Raw genomic sequence first — 22735 nt, 5'->3', positions numbered from 1 at the left:
GGCTTTTGGCATAGCAACTAAACTAGTATTTGGAAAGCTGACTGTAGTTGATAGGTCTGGTTAACTTGTCATCGATGACCTGACTGCGGCGATGTACTATACTGGCTTGGTAGTACACCGGCATTCCGAGCCCTATGTCCAGCTTCTGTCACCAAGCTCCAGTCAGAGTGGGACTGCAAGGCTATGCCTAGACAGTTTCTGGTTTGATTTCATGCCAGTCAGTCGCTTCCAGCCGCTAGGGCAACGAAGACACTACCCGAAACTGAAAGACCCCAGTCCTTGTTTGGTTCACAAAAAAAGCTCTAATTGGGTCACCAACTATAACTTGTGGCCCTTTGGCAGATGCCGATATCCAGATCAGCCTTATCCGCCAAGGTCTACAGCTCGAATCTGAGACTAAAATGAATCATACTTACCAGATTAGGGACATGCAAGTAGATTTACCTCAAGCATATACGCATCGTGAATTAAGCACCTATTATTTGAAGCTTATTCATAAGACACTTGCCACGTTCGACTTTAGCATTCTAGGAGATCTTGTCATCCTTGATGGTTACTTCTACTTGATATGCTTATTCCCTAGCAAATCTACTTTTTGTACGGCCACGTACAACAGCCCTTGCCTAAGTTCTTATACCTTCTCCATAGCTTCTCGTACTTTTACCTCTTGAGGAGCTATACATTACAGGGCCACCTAAGATGCATTCTATGGCATTGGTGTACTTGTAGTTTTGAGGTAGCTCCCGAGGTTCATATGCAGCTATCCGTCTCACTGTAGGCTACATTAACCCTTTAAGCAGCGAAGACTTCCTGTCATCTTGGAAGACATTGTATCAATTCCTACATTTCCCAAAATCCTGTTCGACAGCTCGTTCAGTAGCAGCTGCTAAGACCTAGAAGAGCCACATGTGGTGCAACGTCCCGCCGATTTCCTTTCTTGCCTATACGAACTGCCTCTTCCTCACGAGCGTAACGTGTCCTAAGCGTACATGGTAAGTTTGTTTTCTATCTACAAGCCAAGCATGCGACACGTCACCTGCCCTATGTCTGCCCAGCCTTTTTATCATTCAGCTGGGCATGTTGTATCATTCGGCTGTACAACATCGTCCCGAGGACTGCATAGTGGGCGGGTATCACAGATATGGTTAACCCGCCTTGGTCTGCGATGCAACTGAGCTTTGTATGGAGACTTGGCTCGTCTGGTGATACTTACCCTACTTACCTAGTAGTTAATTATAGGTTGACAGCTTTCTGTTGTGAGGCTCTAGGGGCAGCCTTGTTAGCTAACCGTGAATACTAAGAGATTTCTCAGATGACATGATTGTCCCTTCCTTATCTAAACTCCCGCTACAGCTGTCCTCCAGGTAATCGATCATACTCACAGGTTGAAAGATGTTCGCCATTAGCCGCCTCACCGAGACGAAGCATATTGGGGAGAAGAAGTTTAGTAGTTTGAATATTGCCAGTCAAGTGACGCCTCAGTAGAAACAAGTTTCAACTAAAAACACGTACTGTACATAAATGTCAGGGCAGACACTTTCTTATCATATAATAAGCAGAAACTGGACTGATGGTCGATATCAGAATGACGAACAAAACATAAAATGAGGGTAGCACTCTAAGGGTTGACTCTGATAGCTTACGTCCAGCATCAAGCTGCAGATCGCCGTGGTGCTGCTAGGAGGGCGAATTACAGTTTACTTTAGTTAGCCGCTGTCGTGCCACGTACTGAGCTGGCAACTCTGTGCAACATCCTACACGACCATAGCCCTAGCTCCTACCGAAGGCGGTATGATTTCCCCCAGAAATGCGGGGTGCATAAGTACCCCCTAGTTCGTGGCATCCCCAACATGCGCTGATCTTCACGTCCGTCAGTGAGTGTTCGGACGCTAAGTAGGGTAATGCGGGCGCACTGCCTCGACCGCTAACACACAAAGTCTGGCATGGTACCTTGCTTGCCACAAGGCCGCACTACTTCAACGCATTAGTATTCTGGGAGTGTGGCCTCCTTCGGTCTAAACAGACCCGAAGACTGGTTCTGTACTATGTAATGTTCCTCCCCGCATTATTCTAGATGTGCTATGGGGAGTCTTTCACTGAAGAAAATAAATTGAGTAGCCTTTATTTGCTTTCTGGGGGATGGACGTAACCGGTGAAGCCTGCTGTTAATCAACTACAGAAACACCCTGAAGCGAGTCCCTTAAATTTGGGCATCTGTCAGACACCTCAACTTCATCCAGTATTTCTCAGAGGGTGGCAATTGTACTGATTGGAATGTGGGATACATTAGTCCGATTATTGTCCGCAACGGTAAGTTCCATCTTCCTTTTTCACCATAATTGCTGTCCGTTAGTAGTCAAATACGCGGAGGAACTGGGAAATCAGTCCGTCCTAGATGATCTGTCAGCTACCTACATGGCCATAATCACTTAAGGCAGCATGCTGAACGTGGGGGCAGTCAAATGCAGATGTAACGGTGAAGTTCTTGTCAATTGATACGTTGCAATTTGTTATTATTCATGAGCATTATCATGTTACCATAGATGTGAGTCCTAAGAAGAACTAATGGCATTTCATGCATCTGACAGGCAGTTCCGGACTGGAAATAATCGGCATTCCAATAACACAAAAATCATCACTTTTGAAATCAAAACATACTAGGCCGTTGCATTTTGGCAAGGCTCTGTCCGAATAAAACCCAAGACATTTTCTACACACCAACTCTGCCAACTTGCCACAATACATGTATTCTACTGCGCAATCAGGAAGCTGAAAGAGAGTGCCGCGCTCTGCTAGTCCAGCCATCCAGTCACCGGACTATGGTTGCCAAAGTAGCAGCACCAAACTAGATTTCCTTTGGGAATCTTCTTGCTGCTATACGATCCACGCTTCTACTCCATTGCTTCGAGCAGACCCCTCGCTCATCCACCACCTTACCCTGGTAGACACCTCTCCCTCCTAGTGTTCGCTCATCCATCCTTCTGTAATAATCAACTCATCCTTCATGTCATAGTTGGCCCCTCATAAGTCTTCCCCATCAAACATTGTTGCTCCATGTCCACACCCTCTGGCAGAATGATATTGTCACTAACACATCCCATTAATCATAACATGCCTCCTCCACCCCCTCCTTTTCAACCCCCCCTTCAGGTTCGCAGCCATACAACGCCACCTCATGCAAAATGGTCGCCTCCGCCGCGCCGGATAATATAGTCGAAGTGTCAATCCATCAATCACAGGGCGCCGCCAGAAGCCCTCGCCTCTTCTTCCAATTCCATTTCTACTTGATGCAGCTGACTCAGTCCATCCACGATAATTTTCAGCTCCTCCGGTGAGGGCCTGACGCAGGGCTTCCGTGGCGCGCCCCCGTACCTCTCAAAGTGCCCGATCGCCGCCTTTACGCCCACGAAGCCTGTTTTTATGGCGATCCAGTCCCCCCTCGCCACAATGGCTTGTAGTCGCCGCGCCTCGGCGAGCTCGGTCTTCGCTGCCAACTCCATGATACGCACGCATGCCCGCGGGGCAATGTTGGCCAGCCCTGAGATGGTGCCGTTGGCGCCTACAACCTGACCCTGCAGGATGAAGTCGGCGCTGCCTCCTGCGACGAAGAAGCCTTCGGGCGCGTCATCGGCCACGCGCGCGAGTTTTCCTGTGTTGCCACAGGTTAGCTTCACACCGACCACGTTCGGATGCTGAGCGATTCTAATGATGGCATCCGAGGTGAGATCGCGCCCCGAGGCTGCGGCCGGGAAGTTGTAGATGAGTATGGGAATAGGCGATTGGTTAGCGACCTCATAGAAGTGCTGGATAATCTTTTCGTCATCGAGAAGCGCGCCGTAGTAGCTGGGTGGCAGCAAAAGCACATGAGACGCGCCACTTCTGGCAGCGTCCTTACACAGCTGGAGCGTTTCGTGGGTCGACTGAGCACCACACCCAGCAATCAGCGGGATTCGGACATGGTGACCTTCTTGGAGGATAGTGTCGGCCGCACATCGGATCATCAAGCTGCGTTCCTCCCTTGTAAGGTGTACTGCCTCGCCGTTCGAGCCATGAACGACAATGCCCGCAACCCCAGCATTGATCAGTCGAACAAGATGGTGCTCGAGTGTGCTGGTGTCAACCTTCTCGTCGTCCGTGAAGAACGCCAGAGTAGGGACGTAGACTCCGTCGGGTAGCCTAACATGGGGTGCCTTTGGCACTCCGTAAGAAGATTCGGCATGCGGAGGGGTAGTCATATTGGTTGCTGGCATTCTTGTATGGTCAGCAGATGTGATAGGAGACTAAGGTAGATGATGGTCGTCTTATGGCAGGGTTAGGTAGGAAAGATGTTTAGGAAGATGCCCTTGTGTTTGAGGATTGTGGTCTTTTATATACGAAAGTCGCCGTATGTGAGATGAATGGTTGGTAATGATGACTGTAAGAGGAAGCCAAGAAAGACGGAAGAAACGCGAGGCCTCTCAGATGCTCACAACAGACGGCCAGTCACCAAACGAGTTCGATTTCGGAGTATCATTGTCTTTATGAACTCCTCAACAGGAGCTACGATGTTCAAAATGAGGCTTTGCCAAACTTGGCGCATCACACAGATAGGCGGCTGCCCGGCGTGGGGGTAACTACCCCCCTCCAGCCCTGAACCTGCCGTTTTCGACCAGATGGTGGGATGCATAATAGTAGATGATGGACATGCGTGTGTTACCTGTACGTGATGAGATTGGGGCTGAATGGAGGGTTGCCAAGTTATTGGTGAGCCGATACCGCACAACATGGCATGTTACAAGGTGCGACGCTCTGGCCTCCTGCAGGTTGAAGTGGTGGCCAAATTGAGGTATAATCAACACCCATAGAAGAAGCTTCAAAACCGCGGAGGCTACCTTGGGCCAGAAGTAAATACGAGACAGCGACCCAATGCTGCTAACAATAATTCTTCAAATCAGTGGCGTCTTATCAATGCCCTGCTTCTTCATTGCGTTTCGCCTACCGGTTTGTATGTGTGCTTGCTTCTTCGTTAGGTAACAATCGCGTATGGCATCCAGGAGGTCCGCAAACTGTGACCCCCACGACTTTTTAACCTCCGACATTTAGCGTCATTTCTGCTGATCAGCTTTGCCTGCATTCGGAGGATTCAGCCGGCCAACAAGTAGACTCTTCTTCGAGAACCCTGCAAGTTCTATCTATCCCAACCCCTCAAACCATTCTCTTCAATGGGTGGCTTTGTACGAGGCGCATGCAACCCACACACTTTGCCTCTCTGCTCCTCTCTATGCCAGGGATAGAGATGACGGGTATAGGCAACCGTAAGGCAAAGGGTCACGGCCTGAATTTCATTGTGCAAAAATCAACCTTGGAATTTCACACCATCATCCCCGCGCGTTGCGCAACCATCACCTCTTTGTATGGTCTGCGTCCAGTTTGAGGCCAACGAATAGTAAGAGCTCACTCCCATTCACTTCGCACAGGTCATTTCGTTTCTCGCTATTCAGCAATTCAGGGGCAAGGCACATGCATTCAAATCACATGGCAAGCAACTGGTGACTGTAGGTCATCCCGCCGCAGAGAATGTTGCTCACGTGAAGAGACGTGGGGGCCTCATGCGCGGTTGCTGGTCAATCATCGACTCCTTTACATACACGGGTGCTCGCCCAACGTAGCTTACCGATCAAATCAGGCCCCCTCAAGGGGTTTTGTTCAGAAAGAAAGTGTCTCGCATTAGCGAGACTGGCGGTATCGACCGCAGCATGAGTGCTGTCCTTCATCTCAAGCGTAGTAACTTGTCACATTCAACAATACAGCAGGTTGTACATGTAGCAACACTGACTTGTGGTTCGTGTTGAGATGAGGGGCCCAAATAGAAGGGAGCCTCGCAATTTACAACTGTCATTCTGAGAAGTAGGAAACAGATATCATGGTTAAAATCAAGTGTTTAAGAGCCTCCAGGCGTCTCTCGGCCATGGTTCAAATGTTTGATGTTAATGACTTGACTACAAGGGCTTTATTTACTTATTTGGTTGAAATTTCAAGTTATCCTACTTATCGGCATGTTGAAGAGCACTCTTTCTGATTTTCATTTTTAAAATGCTAGTGAATTGATTTCAACGCATTCTTAAAATTTATAGGTAGCTAATGTATTTAATGCTCGTTGATATTTCTTTGAACCTTTGAATCACATAAATTAGGTCTAATCGTTTACTTCCAGCCGTGACCGAAAGATGTGGATGTCACTGTCTGTTATGGATATGGATTTTTAGCAAGAGCATCTGAACCACGAAAGCTCAACACATAATCGCCACAAACTTGGCTCTTAATCATAACTTGAAAGAGGAATAGTGTTGAATTTCTCTCCTTCAGGACATCCTTAATCTCATCATATACTCACAAACATTGAGTGATTCAACCCGCAACCCACGACTGACACCGGCCACAAAAGCTCATAACAGTCCAAAACCACGCCAATCCCATCTGTGTCACCAACTTCCTTGACATCACAGGATGAAGCCTCATATTGATGATCCTAGGCCCTCTTAAGACTTATGCTGGTGCTCAATGTCTTACGGTGGCTATCTTAATGTTCACTACTTAGATCACGGTTGCCGTTGTGTACTAGCATTTTCATTTTAGATCCTGATGCACAGAGGCTTTAACATCTAGTTAGGCTCGGGCCAATATGAGCATGTTATGCCATCTTAGAACTGGGTAAACCACCTAGGTACTTGAGGAAGCTACATGTAGGCTACGTTTATTTATTTCTTGTCAAAATTTACATGTAAACTCCTCGTGTATCAGGCCGCATAACCCTTCATCTCCCCTACAGCTAAGTTGGTAAGCTAAATTGACAAACTTTCTGTCGAAGACAATGATATCAATACAGATCTAACCTTTGTTTGATCAGTATCCTGTAAGCCATAGTACGAAAAGTCTGATGACCAACAATCTATTCCGCTGTACATGAGATGTGGTAAGGTCTCTCATCGCTAAACTTAAGTATACAGTGGTATTTAAACTCCCGACACATCAGCTAGGTGCGCATTCTGATTCGATCGTGTGAATTTCAAATTGCGAGTTCAACCTTTGTTTTCAAGGATAAGGGCTCGTTTGTTTCGATTTTATCTCTCCACTCCACTCCATTACTTGCTGTGATTTCCCACGCCAGAGATGTTGAAGTTAGTTTAGCTCAAACCAAGTAACTATCTTCTGCTAATCGGTTGATGTTTCTCTCTCTACGTCTTGTTAGGGGATTAGATGACAAATGTGCTCTATGGAAAAATCACATTTTGAGCTCGCGATGTGAGCTCCCTTGATCGCCCTCTCCCGTCTACACAGCTCAAAATAGAACCCAGCCTCACCATTTTCACCAAACTATGGTAAAGTCCTCATGTAAAATTGCCCGTGAGTCATGGAAAAATTGAAAACTCTGAGGGATCCGTTATTTGAGGGGAAGATTAGTATCGCCACAATCATTGAGCTGCACACTGCCGCTCAATTGGTGATGAGCTTCCTAAGAATAGCTTCAAATTACGGAAAAACCAGATGTTTTGATGACATCCAGATCATGTGTCATCAATCATTGCGCGTACAGTGACCGTTTTTCTCCGAGGCGATGCTCGAAAGCTTGGCAAGTTGCGTTGCCTTGTGGAGAGATCAGCAAGACTGCAGCAACTCGATCGGCGAATCTCGCAACGCGCCGTCGAGGTCCGGAGGTTCTCATGCTTAGAACTTCCAGAATTTTGTTTCTCCTGGGCCTGTTCAAAATCAATTCGTTGAGGTTGTTCTTTGTGGGTCATGTGGTGGTGCATATTTAGGTGCGCCCAGCTTCAGTGTGCGTCGAGAGGCCTTAAAATAGAATTGTCATCTCCATCAAGCTTCTTATCCCTGGTAAAGCTGAGGGTTTAGAGGAGCAACCCGCTGCCCCACCATAACATTAATCCCCAGCGTGTTCGAGCGTAAAAGTATGTGGAGTTGACGGGCATACTGTAGTACCACGGCAGGTAGTGAAGCGACTCAGCGGAGAACAACAGCTACGTGGTGCATTATGACTTCGCGCTGATTTGTTGATGTCTTGAAGGCAAGAAACAGCGTCGATCTTCCGTAGGCCGGCGTCATCCGGGGCACTAGTTGCAGGGAGTTCCCTACTAGGTTTTGGGCAGAGCACCAACTACGGATGTCTCCTTTTCCGCGGCCACTCGCCAAGGGGCAATGTGAAACAGTATAGCTCATAATCTGATGTTATTGGAAGCAATTGAATGGTTAAGTGAACAAACGGCTAGCCGCTGGGCAGCAGTACATCAGATGCAGCTCGCCTGCAGGACAAGGAGAGGCATGCGTGTCACCGTGGCTCTGCCGGCCTTGGCGGGGATATGCTGGGGGCGAGAGATTGTCATCTCAAGTAATGGCCAAACCCAAAAAAAAAAAAAAAAGTTTTCTTTTCTTCACTATGATTCGGATTGACAAACGCAGAACATGCTTTCCCTTACTCCGCTGTGCATTTTTGCTTTTTCCCCAATGGCGATGCAGAAGTGAACGCGCGGTTTTCATCTTGGCAGCCAAGTCTTTCATGGCTGTAGAGAACAATCATATGTCCTATTCCTATCATATCATGAATCCAATGTTACATTTCGGCACCTGTTGTTTTGGCCCTGCTCGGCTCACTTCCGGCAGCATCCGGCAGGCATCCGGCATTGGGCTCAAGGTGCGGTCATATCCGTCATTATGCTGTCAATCTAGGTCACGCGACACATTTGTTTCGAACCACAGAATCACACCGTCTCTCACACTTCACGAACCCACTGGGGGACACTGCTGCACAGGGGGCCCTGGGTTCATCACAATAAGCTTTCCTGGGGACTCGGGGTTGTTGGGGAGCAACAAGCTGGACTGGGTGAAGGAACATACACTGTCGGGGACTTTTAATAAGCCAACAAGGTCAGAAAAACAACGCTCATATTAGGTAATTGATTAGCGCTGTACACAGCAGAACCGTCTAGTAGGTCTATACTACGAAAACTACCGGCAATTAAGCCGGGATGTTGAGTCGTCAGTTGAGGCTGGGGCAGCTGGGTCTATTTCTTGGCTTTGCTCATCGGAATCCACTTTCGAATAGCTGCAATTTGAGTGGGAGACATTGGATCGGCCAAGATGGGGAAATAACCGCCAAGAGACCCAAGCCCCCAAGTAGTGATGTGCGCTCGCTGCCCGAGACATAGCCGTCTTCTGGGTGAATTCTCTTTTTTTTTTTCTCTCGTGTATATGTTTCATAACTTCATTTCCTAGCAGCTTTGGATAAGCTTATATACCAAGCATTATCCCACCCCATCTTGGAAGTGTACTCTCAACATCAGTCTCAGGATCACAATCTGCATCAAACATCTACAACTCACACACCCACCTACCATTACTTTAGCGTCTCACAACAGACAATAACAACTAAAACACCGCCAAAATGCACTTCTCTCACATTGCTCTTTCCGTCGCCGCCGCCGCTTTCGTCAAGGCTGACCTTCAGCTGGACGCCGAGGATATCCCCACGCAGTGCAACGCCGTCTGCCGCCCCATTTCGGATCTTGGCCGCGCATGCGAGGTCAATGATGACCAGATCCGCGACGACTTGACGGAGGACCGTCTCGAGGCCCAGTGTGTCTGCACCAACAACAGCTTCAACGTCTCGCAATACGCTGCCCTCTGCGCCAGCTGCATGGACCAGAACACCCGCGACCGCGATGACCTGGATGGTGAGTTGCCTTAATATTGGCCCCATTGTTTGTTGAGTTGTGTTGAATGCTAAACAATTACCTCTCAGACATCAACGACATCCTCAGGACTTGCGGCTTTGCTAGCACCTCATACGCTGCCACCGCATCCTACTCTACTCCCACCGTTCAGGCCACTCGGCCCACCGCCTCGTCGCAGTTGAGCACCACCATCACCCCCGGCGCCCCCGGTGCGGCAGTGCCGACGCAATCCGGTAGCGCCTCCGGCGGAAGCAACAACAGCCCCACCTCCACGGGCGGTAGCAACTCCGGCAACGGCAACGGCAACAGCTCGCCTTCCCAGACCCCCAATGCTGCAGTTGTCGTCTCTCCAAAGGGACTTGGTCTTTTCGGTGCCGCCGCGGTTGGAGCTCTCCTTTTGTAATGGGATATATGAATGATTGATTGATCTATGATAATATCGGTTTGATGGTCGGTTAGGGTTGTGGCGTCATGATACCTAGCATTTACAGTCGTTTCCAAGTTATGCACCAAGATTTTGTGATTCGCGATAGATCCTCGTCGTTTCACTGGCATATAATAAAGAATATTATCAATATACCTGACAATGTTGAATGTGACTTTTTCAAAATATGATCTGATTTAGTCCAGGATAAGACGCAGGTCTCGGCCTTCCGCTCTGGCTGATTCACTTTCGAGACTATGGCACTATGTATTCACCGACGCCGGCAATAGGATAATCTCCCCATTTGCTCTGTTTCAACGCCATAAAAATCTCACTACAATCCGGGAGCCGGTCTACAGAAAACAGCCTTATAAACGCATCTTAGAACCCTTAGCTTTGGTTATAAATGCTTCTCGCCTTAACATCTTCAGCCAAACATAACATTCGCAGTACAATACAGCTAAACAATAATCCACTCGCCACCACAAATATTTATACAAAAGACAAAAACACATCTATCAACCATTATGCCTTCACAACCTAAGCCTGTGGGCCCTCCAGCAAGTTCGTGCACCTGCTATTGCGGCTGCACAGCCAGACTCTACTATGGCGGAGCGAAATGCGATGGCTGCACAAAAGGCTTCCATGACGACGGAAAAATGCCGCCGGACGTCCCACGAGTCAACAAATGATTTTCTATAATTATCGGCATCATACTTAATTGAACTACAGAGTTAAAGGGCCCGCCAGTTCACAGGATACTGTCCGCGGCATGCCAGCTATTCGTATGGCCTCATCAACGTGTTTCCCTCGACCTTCTTGTCAAAATCGGGGATGTGAGTGGTATGGCACCATGGCTTCAGCTGAATTTCTTTCCTAATCGTGTCCACGAAGCAGCCGAGCCAGCCGTTCCTTGGGAAGCGCCTGTTCACATCCTCCCTGGTTGATTGATGGATAATTTGCCCAAAGTTTGGAATCTCAGGATGTTCGCCTACGTTGTCGAGAATCGTCGCCAGCTGAATGATTTGTCCGAGGAAAGTTATCGTGCCGTCTTTGCCGAGATCCTGGTGTCGAATGATTGTCTCGCAAACAGCCTCGGCCTGGTCTTTAGGTGCCCCAAAGTCTTTTTGAAGGAGGTTGAGTGCTATGATGCCGCCATAGAACTCAAAGGACATTCTTGTTTTGTCGATGTTTTCTTGCGCGGTCCCAATGTCGTGGAGCAAGCTCGCGAGAGCAAGAGTGGATGGTGATAGTGCGGCCGCATGTTCAGGGAACTGCTGCTTCGCGATCACCGATGCTAGACGAGAGTTAGGTAAACACATAGATTAATAGATTTGACCTTCAACTCGAAATCTCACCAAAGTAGAAGACTCTCATCGAATGATTGAGCGTCTGCCCGGGCAGTTTCTGTTTGGCGTAATCATAAACTTTGGAAACAATGGGATCGTCTGATGGGAACTTGACGTCGTCAACGAGCATGGTTTCTGGCTTGTGGATGTAGGGACGTCCATCCAGAACTTTTGCCGCGTCGACAGGTACGGCTGTCCAGCCATTTTGAGTTACTTCATCGACTTGTGACATTTTGACGCCTGTATCTGTTTTCGAAAATAGATCTTGTTCGACTCCTGTTTGGGGTTTGATGTGTTTTCAAACAAGGCTTCCTCTGACAATTTTCATGCTTTTATATAATTACATATTTGTCAAGAACGTCTCAAAATAGTTCTCATGTAAAATATATAAATTGAAGGGCGTGGTGAGTCGTCATGATTATTAATGGCGACAACTTGGTCTCATAATTACGTAATGCGTATGAAAGATACCGACAGTAGTTGGTGAGAATCTTCAACGATACTAAACAAAGCATGTCAACTCGTGCTTACCATACGCCCTTCATTGTCAGCCGTTGTGCCGTTTCTCCAGGTCTGAATTACGAATCAAGTAACATGAAAGGGAAATCGGTCACGGTCAAATACAAGGCCATCGGGCGGTCCACCTCTAGTAATAAAATATATATTTGAAAGTGGTATCTCTAAAGAAAATACAAGAAAATGCCTACTCTACTTCACTCCATCTCTTCTCCAGCTTCTCCATCACAAGCGTCCGCGTCCCAGACCCAAACTCAGCCGCAATCGAGCTAGCTTGCGTTCCGTATAACGCGCCCTTTATACCGTAAGTGTTTGCGGATCCATTTCCAGCGCCAGCCAAGTCATACACGAAAGAGCTCTTCATCGAGATGTCCTGAATTTGCCCCATGGCCCGACTCGCCGAGCTGATTCTCCGTTGGTGCCCCAGCGCGGCTTGAGCCTCAAGAATCATCTGACGAATCACGGGCACCGTCTCAAAGTACACCGCTCGGCGTGCCTTGGAAGCCTTGAGGAGATTGGCCGGACTGGGAGGGGACCGCTCACAGGCTTCGGTGTACAGAGAGCGCATACGCGGAGAGTACATTTCGCACATGAGGCTTCCGGGAACAGTCTCACCCTTTAGGGGCATGCAGGCTGCCAGGGCGGTACCGCGGGCAAATTCATGATAACAAGAGGGGCAGATTGTGCAATCCTGCCATCCATACCATCTCCTATTCTTGAAATCCTCGTCCCGAGGGCAGAGGGGGAGACTGGCGAATTCAAGAGCGTAGGAATCTAGAGGCCTTGTGTCTGCTATATAAAACCCTTCCAGGAGCTTGGTCATGTAGGCAAGGAAGCGCGGACTGGCAGGGTTAAAAGAGCACAGGTAAGTCGACCTAGGCGGCACACCGCACTTGCGTACAAGAGATGACGCGAGCCCGAGCGGTTCGGCGATGGTGGCCACGCACGTCGCGCAGATACCGAACTCTTCTGGGTGCGAAGGAAAAGTGTACCACGAGCCGTCTTTGATGCCCTGCGGGTCGCAGAACTCTTCGTGACAAGCAATGTCCAGCGCCTTCCAGAAAATAGAAAAGTCCTTGGTCTCCTGGGCACGGGACATGGCGATGCCGACATTGAAGTGACCCAGGGCGCAGTAAACCATGCTTCCGTACCGCGAGGCTAGGTTATCCCCCGCGTCTTTCCAGCGGTGTTCCTCACCGGACCAGGCGACGTGGTCGCAGTAGCACGCAGCGCAAATGAGAACGCCAGGCATACCGGTGGTCGGGGCAAACCACCTTCGCGAGCCTACGGCGACTTTTTGACGCTTCGCACATGCAGAGATGTTCATTCTGGCGACGGCTTCGGTGGTGAAAGTCGCCCAGTCGTTGTCTTGCGCCGCCTTTAATCTATACATGTTCTTTATGTAGGGGATCGCGAGGTCGCACGACCAGACATCGTTGGCAGGCTGCGCGGAAGTCGGTTCGAAGTTTGCGGCAGAGCGGAACGGCTGGATGTGGTCCTCGTAGCAGGCCTGGCAGACTACCATGTTTGGCACGGCGTTGTTCTTTGGTCGATACCATTTTGTTCCTTCGGAGCCGTGGACACCGTTGACGCCTCGGCAGTCTAGGATTGAGCTGCGATGGCGAAGGAAGGAGATCAAATCTTCGATACGGCCGGTGATAAGGACCTGCTGGAGAAGATGATCCCTGACTCTGGGTTTGCTGAACCGGCATACGCGAGGCTTCTTGTCGTCGTATATCTTTCCCTTGAAATCGTTTTCGAACCGTGTTCCGTAAAGGTGGTCCTCGTAACAGCGGGAGCAGATGTAGAAGTTGGGAGCGGCTGAGTGGATGTACCATGTTGTAGGGAACGTCACGACGGTGTCGATGCAAGATACGACGCCACGGCCCCGCTTTCTACTCGGCGGGGTAGTTCTGCGGGAGTTGGCTCGGGGTCGGGTTGGTGAAGTGACTGGTTCCTTTGGAGTTGGTGGCGGTAGGCGGGGAGTCAGGACCATTGGTTCGGGGGTCGGGTTGGTGGAAGGAGGAGTGAAGCAGGAGGTGGTGCTGGCAGTGAAGTCGGGAGTTGAAAGCTCTTCGCGGGGGGTTGATGGGACGGAGTAGATGGTTGAGAGTATCGGCGAAGGTGCGAAGCGGAGGTTATGAAGATTCTCTTCGAGGTTTTCAATAGCAATAGTGCCCGGCCGCAACTCAGTCTCCGAGACTGATAAGCAGCTCTTGGGCTTTTCTGGTGTTGCCAAAACCTTGGCCGTTACGGCTATTGGGTGGGATTTCGAAGGATGCTGTACAGTAGATGATGCAGGCTTCAATGATTTTGGGGGAGGACCGGATGAAGTTGGAGGGGCGACACCTGCAGAAATGTAACCTGCCGCATCTCTTTGAGGCGGCGTTGGTGGGGGTGGAGGAAAACTTGTCAAGGCATTAGGACCGGGACTTCGGAAGCCGATTCGGGGACCGGTGCCGGTGCTGCCCTTAGAAGGGTTTGCCGATGATACCGTCGGAGGAAGGCAAGGGCCGTCAGCGCCGACGGCCGGAGCCGGGCTCGGAGGCGGAGGGAAGCTCGTGTAGCCCGGAGGGCTGGGGCGGCCCGTGCATTGCTGTGCCGGGGGCTGCAGTAAATTTTGCACCGGGCGGACAGGCTTGGGTGCCGCCAAGGTAGTCGGCCTCGAAGGTTGTCCAGTACTCTTCAGTTGCGAGGGCTGTGAGCCCCGGGACGTGGTTTGACGGTGGGACATGTTGGCAGTCGCAGATTCAGGTCGAGTAACACTTTGACACCTCCCTCCCTACAAAGTTTCCTCTTTTGTATTGTTACAGTGACAATAGCCTCAACCCTTTCCAGACTGGCTTCTGATGGTGGTGTGGACGACGGCGGTACTGTAAGGACAGGCTGCGATTTCAGACAAAAACCAGCAAAAGAACACGATGGACAAGGAAAGGTCCTGCGGGAAGTGAATGCAACCTGCAGCTCATATCCGGGACGTCGTGCATGTTTAAAGAAGCTTCTCAAGGGAGAAACCGAAGAGCAATGAAAGCAAAGAGGGTGTGTTACGGTTGGTAATTGGTGCCCGATGGGCGGAATGCCGGGTCATCGTGGGGACGATCCACCCCATTTTGCGCCCGACATGCAGCGATCAGCCTGGACCTGTGGCGGGCCGCTGTGAGGGAGTTCGCCATTTTGCAAAGATGTTCCTTGGTAAACACACGCTAGAGACTCGTTTGACCAGCTCTCATTTCCCGTGGACAAAGTGGTTGTTTACCCTTGGCTCGAGGTTTTTGTTCTGGAAGTTATGTTTACGTGTTTACGTTCTTCTGCCGTTTTCCATCACCCAAAAATATTTTTTTCGTGTTGTGGTCTGGGCTTTGACAAGGGCTCTCTGGCCGTGGGCTCCGACCATGGAATGTAAATGAAAAGCCGTTGTTTTGGGCTTGGAAGTTTGATTATCGGGCGTCAGCGAGGCAGTTGATTTGATTGTTTGTCTTGTTTTTCCTTGTTTTTCTGAAATGTCCTAACCTCAACCAGTGTCTTTTCTCTGTCGCTCCACAGCCTGAGTCTCTGAGAGGGTGATATTGGGCTTCTTACAGGGACACCGTTGGGACGAAAAGTTGAGATGAACGTCTCCGTTCATGAATCGTAAACTATGCTGGTTTGACCATCTTCCCCTGAGCACGAACCATAAGACAGCTAAATCCCCCCCTTAAACTGCACGAAAGGTCCCCTGAACCTACCAAAACCCCCGTAGGATCTCTCCTTGGACACTGCTCCTCTCTCACCTTACCCTGCCGCAGCTTGGATCAAATGACCAGATAACAATACCTCTGAGGCTCTTCTTTGCAACGCCACCCTTTCCAATGTTCTGTGTGGGATCTGCAGGCATGTAGCGCAATCGTAGACGGAAAGCGGAAGCGATCGAGGCGAGGCAATGCGCAGAATGCACAGTTGCCCGCCCAGAACATTTGGTGTTCAGCCACTGGATGCACGGCGAGAGATTCCGTGCAGCAGAAAAGAGGAAAGTATCGCCCTTGGATGTTCGGATGTTATGGCTAAGGGGGGGACCACTCGGGAGCCACCCTTGAAGAGACTACAAAACCTCCGGTGCCAGTAACAAGTTTGGCTGCAGAAGGGGGGGGTTCCTTCGCGCCGCTCCAATGTCTTTCTTTAGGGCCGGATGGCTGGGTGGCTAGGGCATATGCTCCTCTTGGTCTTGGCCTAGTTGCAGACCTTTCGTACGCTAGGGCCTTTTTTCGCCTGCGGGCCTTTTCTTATCATGGAAATCATGCCGCCGAGCGTGTCGTTCGAAGGATGGTAGCGAGTTGGTTGGTTGTTTGGGTCGAGTGACTTCGCATTGTGGTGTACAGGTGAGCCACGCATGAAGCTGGTATGGTTCTGTCGCTGAGTGGAGGAGAGCAAGTTGGAGATAAGGCCATCTGATCCCGTTGTCTTAGTTGGCGACGTCGATCATATCAATATTATTTTTTTCTTTCCATTTTTAAATGTACCTAGACATGGTAAACTCCGTTGATAAGTTTTGTCGATAACCGCCTCAACCTTCAAACACAACAGATAAACAGAATGAAAGTTCAAGTGAGGGGGAAAAGGCACATCGATGCGTCACTAAACTTTTCCCTTCGAGTCTCGTTCCTGATATGACCCCTACCAAACCCCCAACGCCGTTCCATGGTGCAGGTTGCTTTGACGTGCCAAAGCGGTTTAGTTCGTCACATCCCCCAAGCCCGGGAAATTATCACAACAGGGGCAACACCATTTTCAGACCTCTTAAGACGTCTATTATGACACAAGAGCCCAGGGTATGGGGGAGAGAGTTCCGAACTGAGAAGGGATCATGGGTTTCGATTAACTCTATCATCCACTTTTTCGTTTCTCTCGTTTCCCTTCTTCCTTGCTTGCATTGCTTTTGGGACATTTCCCATCTTGCATTCATTCGTTCATTCACTCATTCATTCACTCATCATCACCACCAGCGTCACTCTTTTCGCCTGGTGTATTGAACGTTGAACGGTCGCATTTGGACGGCCCAGCACTTGAAATCGCGGCGACGAAGTAGCGCAGCGACAAACCAGCGTATCGCATACGCTTTTTCCGGCCCCCAAATACGATTAACACGATCGACATTCGCTTGGCAGACGCGACGACGTCGCAATTAAATCACATTCGCTCAATTTCACATCTTTACACGTTATCATCAAGCGTTCACGATAGTTTCGTCTCTCACCGGAAGAAATCGAGATGATGGTGATGCTGGAAGCGGTTGCATAGCAGAAAACACCGATATCTGGACAGCAAAAAGAGAAGAAGCATATGTTGCAGCCCGCGACGATTTGCTTCAACCCGGAAGAAAAAGAAAGAAAAAAAGTTACAGGTCGCAAGAGGCGACTAAGATGATGAACAATTTCCCTCCGCCGCCCGACGAGCCCATCCCCGTCATCCCCCGCGATATCGAGGCCAAGCGAAGCGTCCCGTTGCCCCGCAAAGCACCCACCGTCCGCAGTGGCAAGGCCTCCATCTTCGGCAAGGCTTCTATCCCTTCAGTCTACTGGGCCGGCGACGATCCGACGCCTCTCAATGGCGACGAGTACACATTCTATCGCGAGGGCACTCCGCCGCCGGATGAAAAGGGCGCTGCCGCCTCCGCCGGATATGCACGGAAGAGGGGTCTGAGTCTATACGATGAGGAAAGGAGGGCGCGCCAGGAGAGGAGGCAACGGAAATGCTGCGGGTTGAGGATGTGGGTGTTTTGGCTGCTCGTCGCTCTCATCATCCTCGTGGTTCTTGGTGTCGGAGTCGGTGTCGGCGTCGGTGTGGGGCTCGGAGGAGGATCAAAGTCGAACGAGGCGGACGGTGGTGCGGCGCGGACGAGGTATGCCTTTCGATTGATGATCTTGGTGATAACTGGCTAACATATAATAATCAGCTCTGCGACGCCCACACGGACTTCAGGCTTGCCTGGAGCTGCCTCGGGGACTCCTATGGCTAGTCCAACCGCAGTTCAGTCGGGAAGCGCCAGCCCATCGACTACACTCGCCACGTCGACGAGGACCTCATCTACAGCCTCTTCCTCACCCACCGCGACATCTGGGCCTAATGCTCTGTGTCCCGACGCGGATAATACGGTGTACAGCCCCACTGGGTCTGATAAGCGGTTCCTGCGGGTATGTGGCATCGACTACATTGGCGAGACGGAGGCGATCGACATGTCCAACATGTTGGCGAAGAGCATGGGCGAATGCATGGACATCTGCTCCAAGACGGCACAATGTACTGCCGCCGGATGGGGCAACGTTACTACAACTCAGGGGACGATGGAGCTACGGTGTTGGTTAAAACGGGATTTGAAGAGTTCGCATGAAGTGAAGGAGGGATGGAACTTTGCCATCTTGCTGTGATGGGATATATGTATTCTTGTAGATATTTGGCCGTAATGATAATGTGTGAGACTCTTCGGAGGCAACTTTTTATACTATGAGCAAGAGAGAATAATCGTGGATCACCATGTGAATATGAATCTCGCTGCATTGAAAACTTCAGACTTAGATAGCACTTAAATCGAGCGAACATGACAATTTGTAGGTATATTAAAAAACTCATAATGAGGAACTAAAACGCATGCTGGTATAATGTCGTTCATATCCATCGTATATCTCTGCCAACACACATCATGCTTCCTTTAGTGAATTGCAGCAACAACGAAGCCGGCGACAGCGGCAGCCGCCATAACGGCACCCGTCTCCCTTGGTCCAGCATTGCCGGAGTTACCCCCGCCAACGCCGTTTCCTCCGCCGGAGCCACCACCAACAGGTCCGGCACTCGTGATCTCCGCAACCAGGGAACTGCACTGGCCTGTTCCAACGGGCAAAACGGTCGCGACGCCTTGGACGTCGCTACACGCCTGCCACAGAGCGCGGAAGTCGCCAATGTGAGCCTCTCTCCATGATGTGTATGCCGAAGCGTAGGTAGAGTATGCGGAGCCGATGGAGCCGGTGATGGTCGGGTTGGAGCAGGGATCCGTGATGGTGGCCGAGAAGGCTAGGTAGTTGGCGACATCAGCGGGGACAGTGGGAACATTATCCGTGATCCTTGGAAGAACAGCCGACGCGACGGATGTGCACGATGCCAGATCGCGGCGCTGGTTGATGGCGCCGCCAATCTGCTCGTTTGGCGCAGTTAAGATTTGCATGGCGTTAGCCGTGGCGGCAATACCGGCTGAGAGGAGAATTGAGGAACGCATTTTTCTTTTCTGAACTGGTTTAACGGTTTGTTTCGCCTCCTTTTTTTGTTTTTGTGATACTGAATTTGTGTGAAAGTGATTGTCGGCGACCAGGGTGGGCGAGGGGCTTTAATATTTCCGAGGCATATTCAACAAGCACGGCCAAGGGGGGGTTGATGACGACAGCTGCTTCGAAGAGACGTCCGAGAGCGAAATGCAGTGCAGATATCTCATGGCATTCGGCCCCTTTGAATGTTTTTTTCCATCGTCTTATGTCGAATACATCGCATGGGTGTCAGACAAGCTTATGACTTACATCGTGGAGCTCATTTCATGTCCCAAACCAACCCGCCCCTGATTTCGCTTAGTGAAGATTCATGGCTGCCTAGCTCCTTCGCTGCACCTTACCCCGACTTTTTTTTCCATTTTCTTTTTTCCTTTCCGAATGATAATTGGTAACGTGTGTACGGAGTAGAGGAGAAATCAGAAAGGCCTCTGTTACAGTAGGCCTTTTGCGCAGGTTCACGGTGGCCGCCACTCCATTGGCACCGTTTCGAATCTCATCCATCTTGATGCTAGAGGTCACAAAAGTGCCCCTCGCTCAGCCACCGCTATGCCGAGAGCGTAGAAGGGGTATTAGCGCCAAAGGTTAACTCGAGTGAGCGATCCAGCTCAATGGTTCCCCCAAATGTCTTGCGTCTTAGGGCGGGTGTTCGAGACACTCGCACGTCTGTCTAGGCGAACAGGAGGCGCTGTCCCCCTCTGTATCCGAGTCCAGGTAGAAGACAGGGCTTGACAGGGACGATCTTGGCGTTCCCTCGTCTTACTTGCAGATTCACGGATCGAGGCGATTGAGCGGAGGTTATGTGGCCGTGATCTCCTCGGCACTGTTTGACAAGTGTCGATGTTGACCAATGTTTTCCATGTTTCGACAAAATGTCATGCCGGGAGAGGCACTTTTCGTCATTAACTTGGGACAGGAAACACGACGAACTGCGCCCTGCGCGCCGCCGCACTGTTCAGTAGCGCATTGGTGCTAATTGTTTTAATTCAAACTGATCCGATCTTCGGCTTGTAATGAAATTCCCCGTGATTGGCATCTCATCCTCGTCTACACCGTAATACTCTACGTCATTCCTTCATCCCGATTTCTGTCCTCGTAGAAGCCTTACCCGTCAAGGTGTCGCAAGCCCCAAGAGGCTCTATCGACTTGAGTTCCCTATCCGCCTTGCAGTGCCGCGCATATGACTCAAACAGCCCCATGAACGGGATGATGAGAAGGAAAATGGGCACGAGCTGGCTGAATACCAGGTTGTTCTCCTCGGCTCTCTCATCTTCCTCCATTTCCGCATGTCCCCTTATTCGATCGTCGATGATAGAGAAGAGTCCAAAGCAAAAGTATGCGGACAGCCCCATGACAGTCCAAACCTCCGACGCAAAGATGTACCAGACCCCCACGAAGAGCTTCCTGAGCCATGTCAGCGGCTTATTCTCCGACCATTTCCTGAATATCGTCTCGGGTGTCAGCACATTGAATGGCTGACTTTTTTTATCGATCAGGAAGCCCCGGATGTAGTCCATCCAAAATATTCTTCCGGTATGCCAGCTCATGAAAACCTGTATAGAGTAGAAATATCCCATCATCACCATGTTGAGAGTCATCAGCGCCGCCGCATGGCCTCCTTTCGGCAACCCCAACGAGCACTTCATGGGGCAACGATATTGCCCGGGCTCGTAGATATTTTCGTATCCCGTGACATACAGAGCGTACATCAATAAAATAATTGTCGCTATCATGAAGCATATTCTCAGCGCCCTTGCCAATCTCTTGGCGAGGGATGTGTGCTCGTGGTCATGCCTTTCCGGATGTGTGCGCTTTACACTATTGTGCATACTCGTAATTACTAGGAGCGAGAATAGGTGCGTGTTGGAGCAGAACCAGGCAAGGTCGGTGACAATCATGAAGTGGTATGTCGAGATTGTACCGTCAAAGAGCTGCTTCATACCGCCGGTGAGGATGGCCAATCCTGTTACTAATTGTAAGTCGCTTAGAGTATTGACGAGATCGTAGGCGACGAGGGCCTGAATGTTCGGGTTCATGTGTAAACGGAAAATTAAATTTCGAATAGGGACCGAGATGTATTTACGGGCAAATCGATCGATTGGGTTAATGGTTTGTCGGTTCTCGTTCGTACGGCCTACGATTAGGCAGAAGACCGTCGTGAACAAAGTTAAAAAGGCTGTAAAGACGAAAGCTATAATGACCTTTAGAGTCTTTGGTTAGTAGGGGCGTGGAATTGCATGGAATTGAAGGATAGACTCCGTCGTACACCTCTTCCTGCTATGTCGGGCTCAGCTTGCATTCGAGGGCAGCTGCAGTGGCCAAAATGAGCGCAGTCGAATTCATGCGCACCGATATGGTATGCTGAATTGTCGGAAGAGTTATGACAAATAAGCATGGCCTCTGGGTAGACATAATTCTTTGCCCGTGAGAATCCATGTTCACCGATGGCCATCGCGATGTCTTTCGTCGACTGGTGGAAGCCTGGCGGTTTGTTTGTGTCAGATGGTGATGGAGGCGCAAAAAGGAAGGCCTCTAAAAAAGAAAAGAAAAAAGTGTCGGCGCTTCTCAACAGCATGTACGGGAATAATAATCTATTCATTCATTAAGAATAGCTGAAAGGAGCCAATGGTCCGTAAACGTGGGCTTGAGCCGTCTCCGGAACATCTGGCCAAGCCACCTACCTCGCACCTCAAAGATGCTAAGCTACGCTCAGCTTGAGGACCCAAGTAGACCTTTGCGGCTAGGCCAACTTGCGCAGTCATCTACTTGAACATCTTTCTGCATGGACTTTAAAATGCTAAGAAAATTTTCTATTTGTTGGAGACCGTCCAGGTACAGTCCATCAAGCTCCGGGCGAGTTCCGGTATGGTTGTGCGATCTTACTCCGTGCCGATCGGGCGGTCCCGTTCCGGAACGCCTACACCCATTCCGGTCGCAACTCACATCAAAGCCAATTTCGCCCCAATTTGTCATCATATTGCCGGATCTGTCGTATTTAACTATTCTTTTTGGCAGAAAATAAGCAGGTTTGGTAGACACAAGTCTACTTGACTGTAATCCTACGTGGACGGAGGAATATCCCATAGCTTGAGGGATGGAAAAAAGCAATACATTGATAAATAGTGGATGCCGGAGAATGACTTTTGGTGCTTAAAAAGAAAGGAGTTTTAACTGCACCTTGAACGTACTGTCTGGTCTCTGGCAGCAGAGCCAGGACTTGACGATCCAGTCCGATTTCTCCAAGAAATCACTGTTGGTGATTACGCTGCCATGCCAGTGTTTGAGTGGGCAAACTTTCTGACATCCAATATCACAGTTGGAAACTTGACCGAGACTCCCATCAGGTAGCTCTGGAGACTGGGTAAGATTCTGTACTAGGTTGAGACTATTCTCATTCCTTTCAACATTCGTCACATCTGACTTTAAGTACCCGTGTTA

At 49.9% G+C, this 22735-nt stretch overlaps 8 protein-coding genes across 8 annotated transcripts; 2 read left to right on the top strand and 6 right to left on the bottom strand.

Annotated features, from left to right (window-relative positions):
• Nucleotides 1-941: 941 nt before the first annotated feature.
• On the bottom strand, nucleotides 942-1067 carry CTRU02_205152 (uncharacterized protein; the record flags this gene model as incomplete). Its single annotated transcript, XM_036724268.1, has 1 exon — nucleotides 942-1067. One exon carries the CDS (start codon nucleotides 1065-1067, stop codon nucleotides 942-944), a length of 126 nt encoding a protein of 41 aa, XP_036583895.1.
• Nucleotides 1068-3233: 2166 nt separating this feature from the next.
• On the bottom strand, nucleotides 3234-4250 carry CTRU02_205151 (dihydrodipicolinate synthase; the record flags this gene model as incomplete). Its single annotated transcript, XM_036724269.1, has 1 exon — nucleotides 3234-4250. The coding sequence occupies one exon, from the start codon at nucleotides 4248-4250 to the stop codon at nucleotides 3234-3236; it is 1017 nt and encodes a 338-aa protein (XP_036583896.1).
• Nucleotides 4251-9433: 5183 nt separating this feature from the next.
• Nucleotides 9434-10125, top strand: CTRU02_205150 (CAP22 protein; the record flags this gene model as incomplete). Its single annotated transcript, XM_036724270.1, has 2 exons — nucleotides 9434-9722; nucleotides 9791-10125. The coding sequence occupies 2 exons, from the start codon at nucleotides 9434-9436 to the stop codon at nucleotides 10123-10125; spliced, it is 624 nt and encodes a 207-aa protein (XP_036583897.1).
• An 800-nt stretch (nucleotides 10126-10925) lies between these two features.
• On the bottom strand, nucleotides 10926-11727 carry CTRU02_205149 (cyanamide hydratase; the record flags this gene model as incomplete). The annotated part of the gene is made up of 2 exons (XM_036724271.1): nucleotides 10926-11443; nucleotides 11505-11727. 2 exons carry the CDS (start codon nucleotides 11725-11727, stop codon nucleotides 10926-10928), a joined length of 741 nt encoding a protein of 246 aa, XP_036583898.1.
• Nucleotides 11728-12198: 471 nt separating this feature from the next.
• CTRU02_205148 (uncharacterized protein) lies at nucleotides 12199-14745 on the bottom strand (the record flags this gene model as incomplete). Its single annotated transcript, XM_036724272.1, has 1 exon — nucleotides 12199-14745. One exon carries the CDS (start codon nucleotides 14743-14745, stop codon nucleotides 12199-12201), a length of 2547 nt encoding a protein of 848 aa, XP_036583899.1.
• Nucleotides 14746-17407: 2662 nt separating this feature from the next.
• Nucleotides 17408-18412, top strand: CTRU02_205147 (uncharacterized protein; the record flags this gene model as incomplete). The annotated part of the gene is made up of 2 exons (XM_036724273.1): nucleotides 17408-17886; nucleotides 17941-18412. The coding sequence occupies 2 exons, from the start codon at nucleotides 17408-17410 to the stop codon at nucleotides 18410-18412; spliced, it is 951 nt and encodes a 316-aa protein (XP_036583900.1).
• A 281-nt stretch (nucleotides 18413-18693) lies between these two features.
• CTRU02_205146 (uncharacterized protein) lies at nucleotides 18694-19254 on the bottom strand (the record flags this gene model as incomplete). Its single annotated transcript, XM_036724274.1, has 1 exon — nucleotides 18694-19254. One exon carries the CDS (start codon nucleotides 19252-19254, stop codon nucleotides 18694-18696), a length of 561 nt encoding a protein of 186 aa, XP_036583901.1.
• Nucleotides 19255-20364: 1110 nt separating this feature from the next.
• Nucleotides 20365-21749, bottom strand: CTRU02_205145 (uncharacterized protein; the record flags this gene model as incomplete). Its single annotated transcript, XM_036724275.1, has 2 exons — nucleotides 20365-21498; nucleotides 21564-21749. 2 exons carry the CDS (start codon nucleotides 21747-21749, stop codon nucleotides 20365-20367), a joined length of 1320 nt encoding a protein of 439 aa, XP_036583902.1.
• Nucleotides 21750-22735: the final 986 nt, after the last annotated feature.

This window comes from Colletotrichum truncatum (assembly GCF_014235925.2).
Source record: "Colletotrichum truncatum strain CMES1059 chromosome Unknown Contig_0003, whole genome shotgun sequence".
Taxonomy (NCBI): domain Eukaryota; kingdom Fungi; phylum Ascomycota; class Sordariomycetes; order Glomerellales; family Glomerellaceae; genus Colletotrichum; species Colletotrichum truncatum.
The sequence above is the reverse complement of the archived record's forward strand: the minus strand, read 5'-3'. Positions and strand labels throughout refer to the sequence as shown.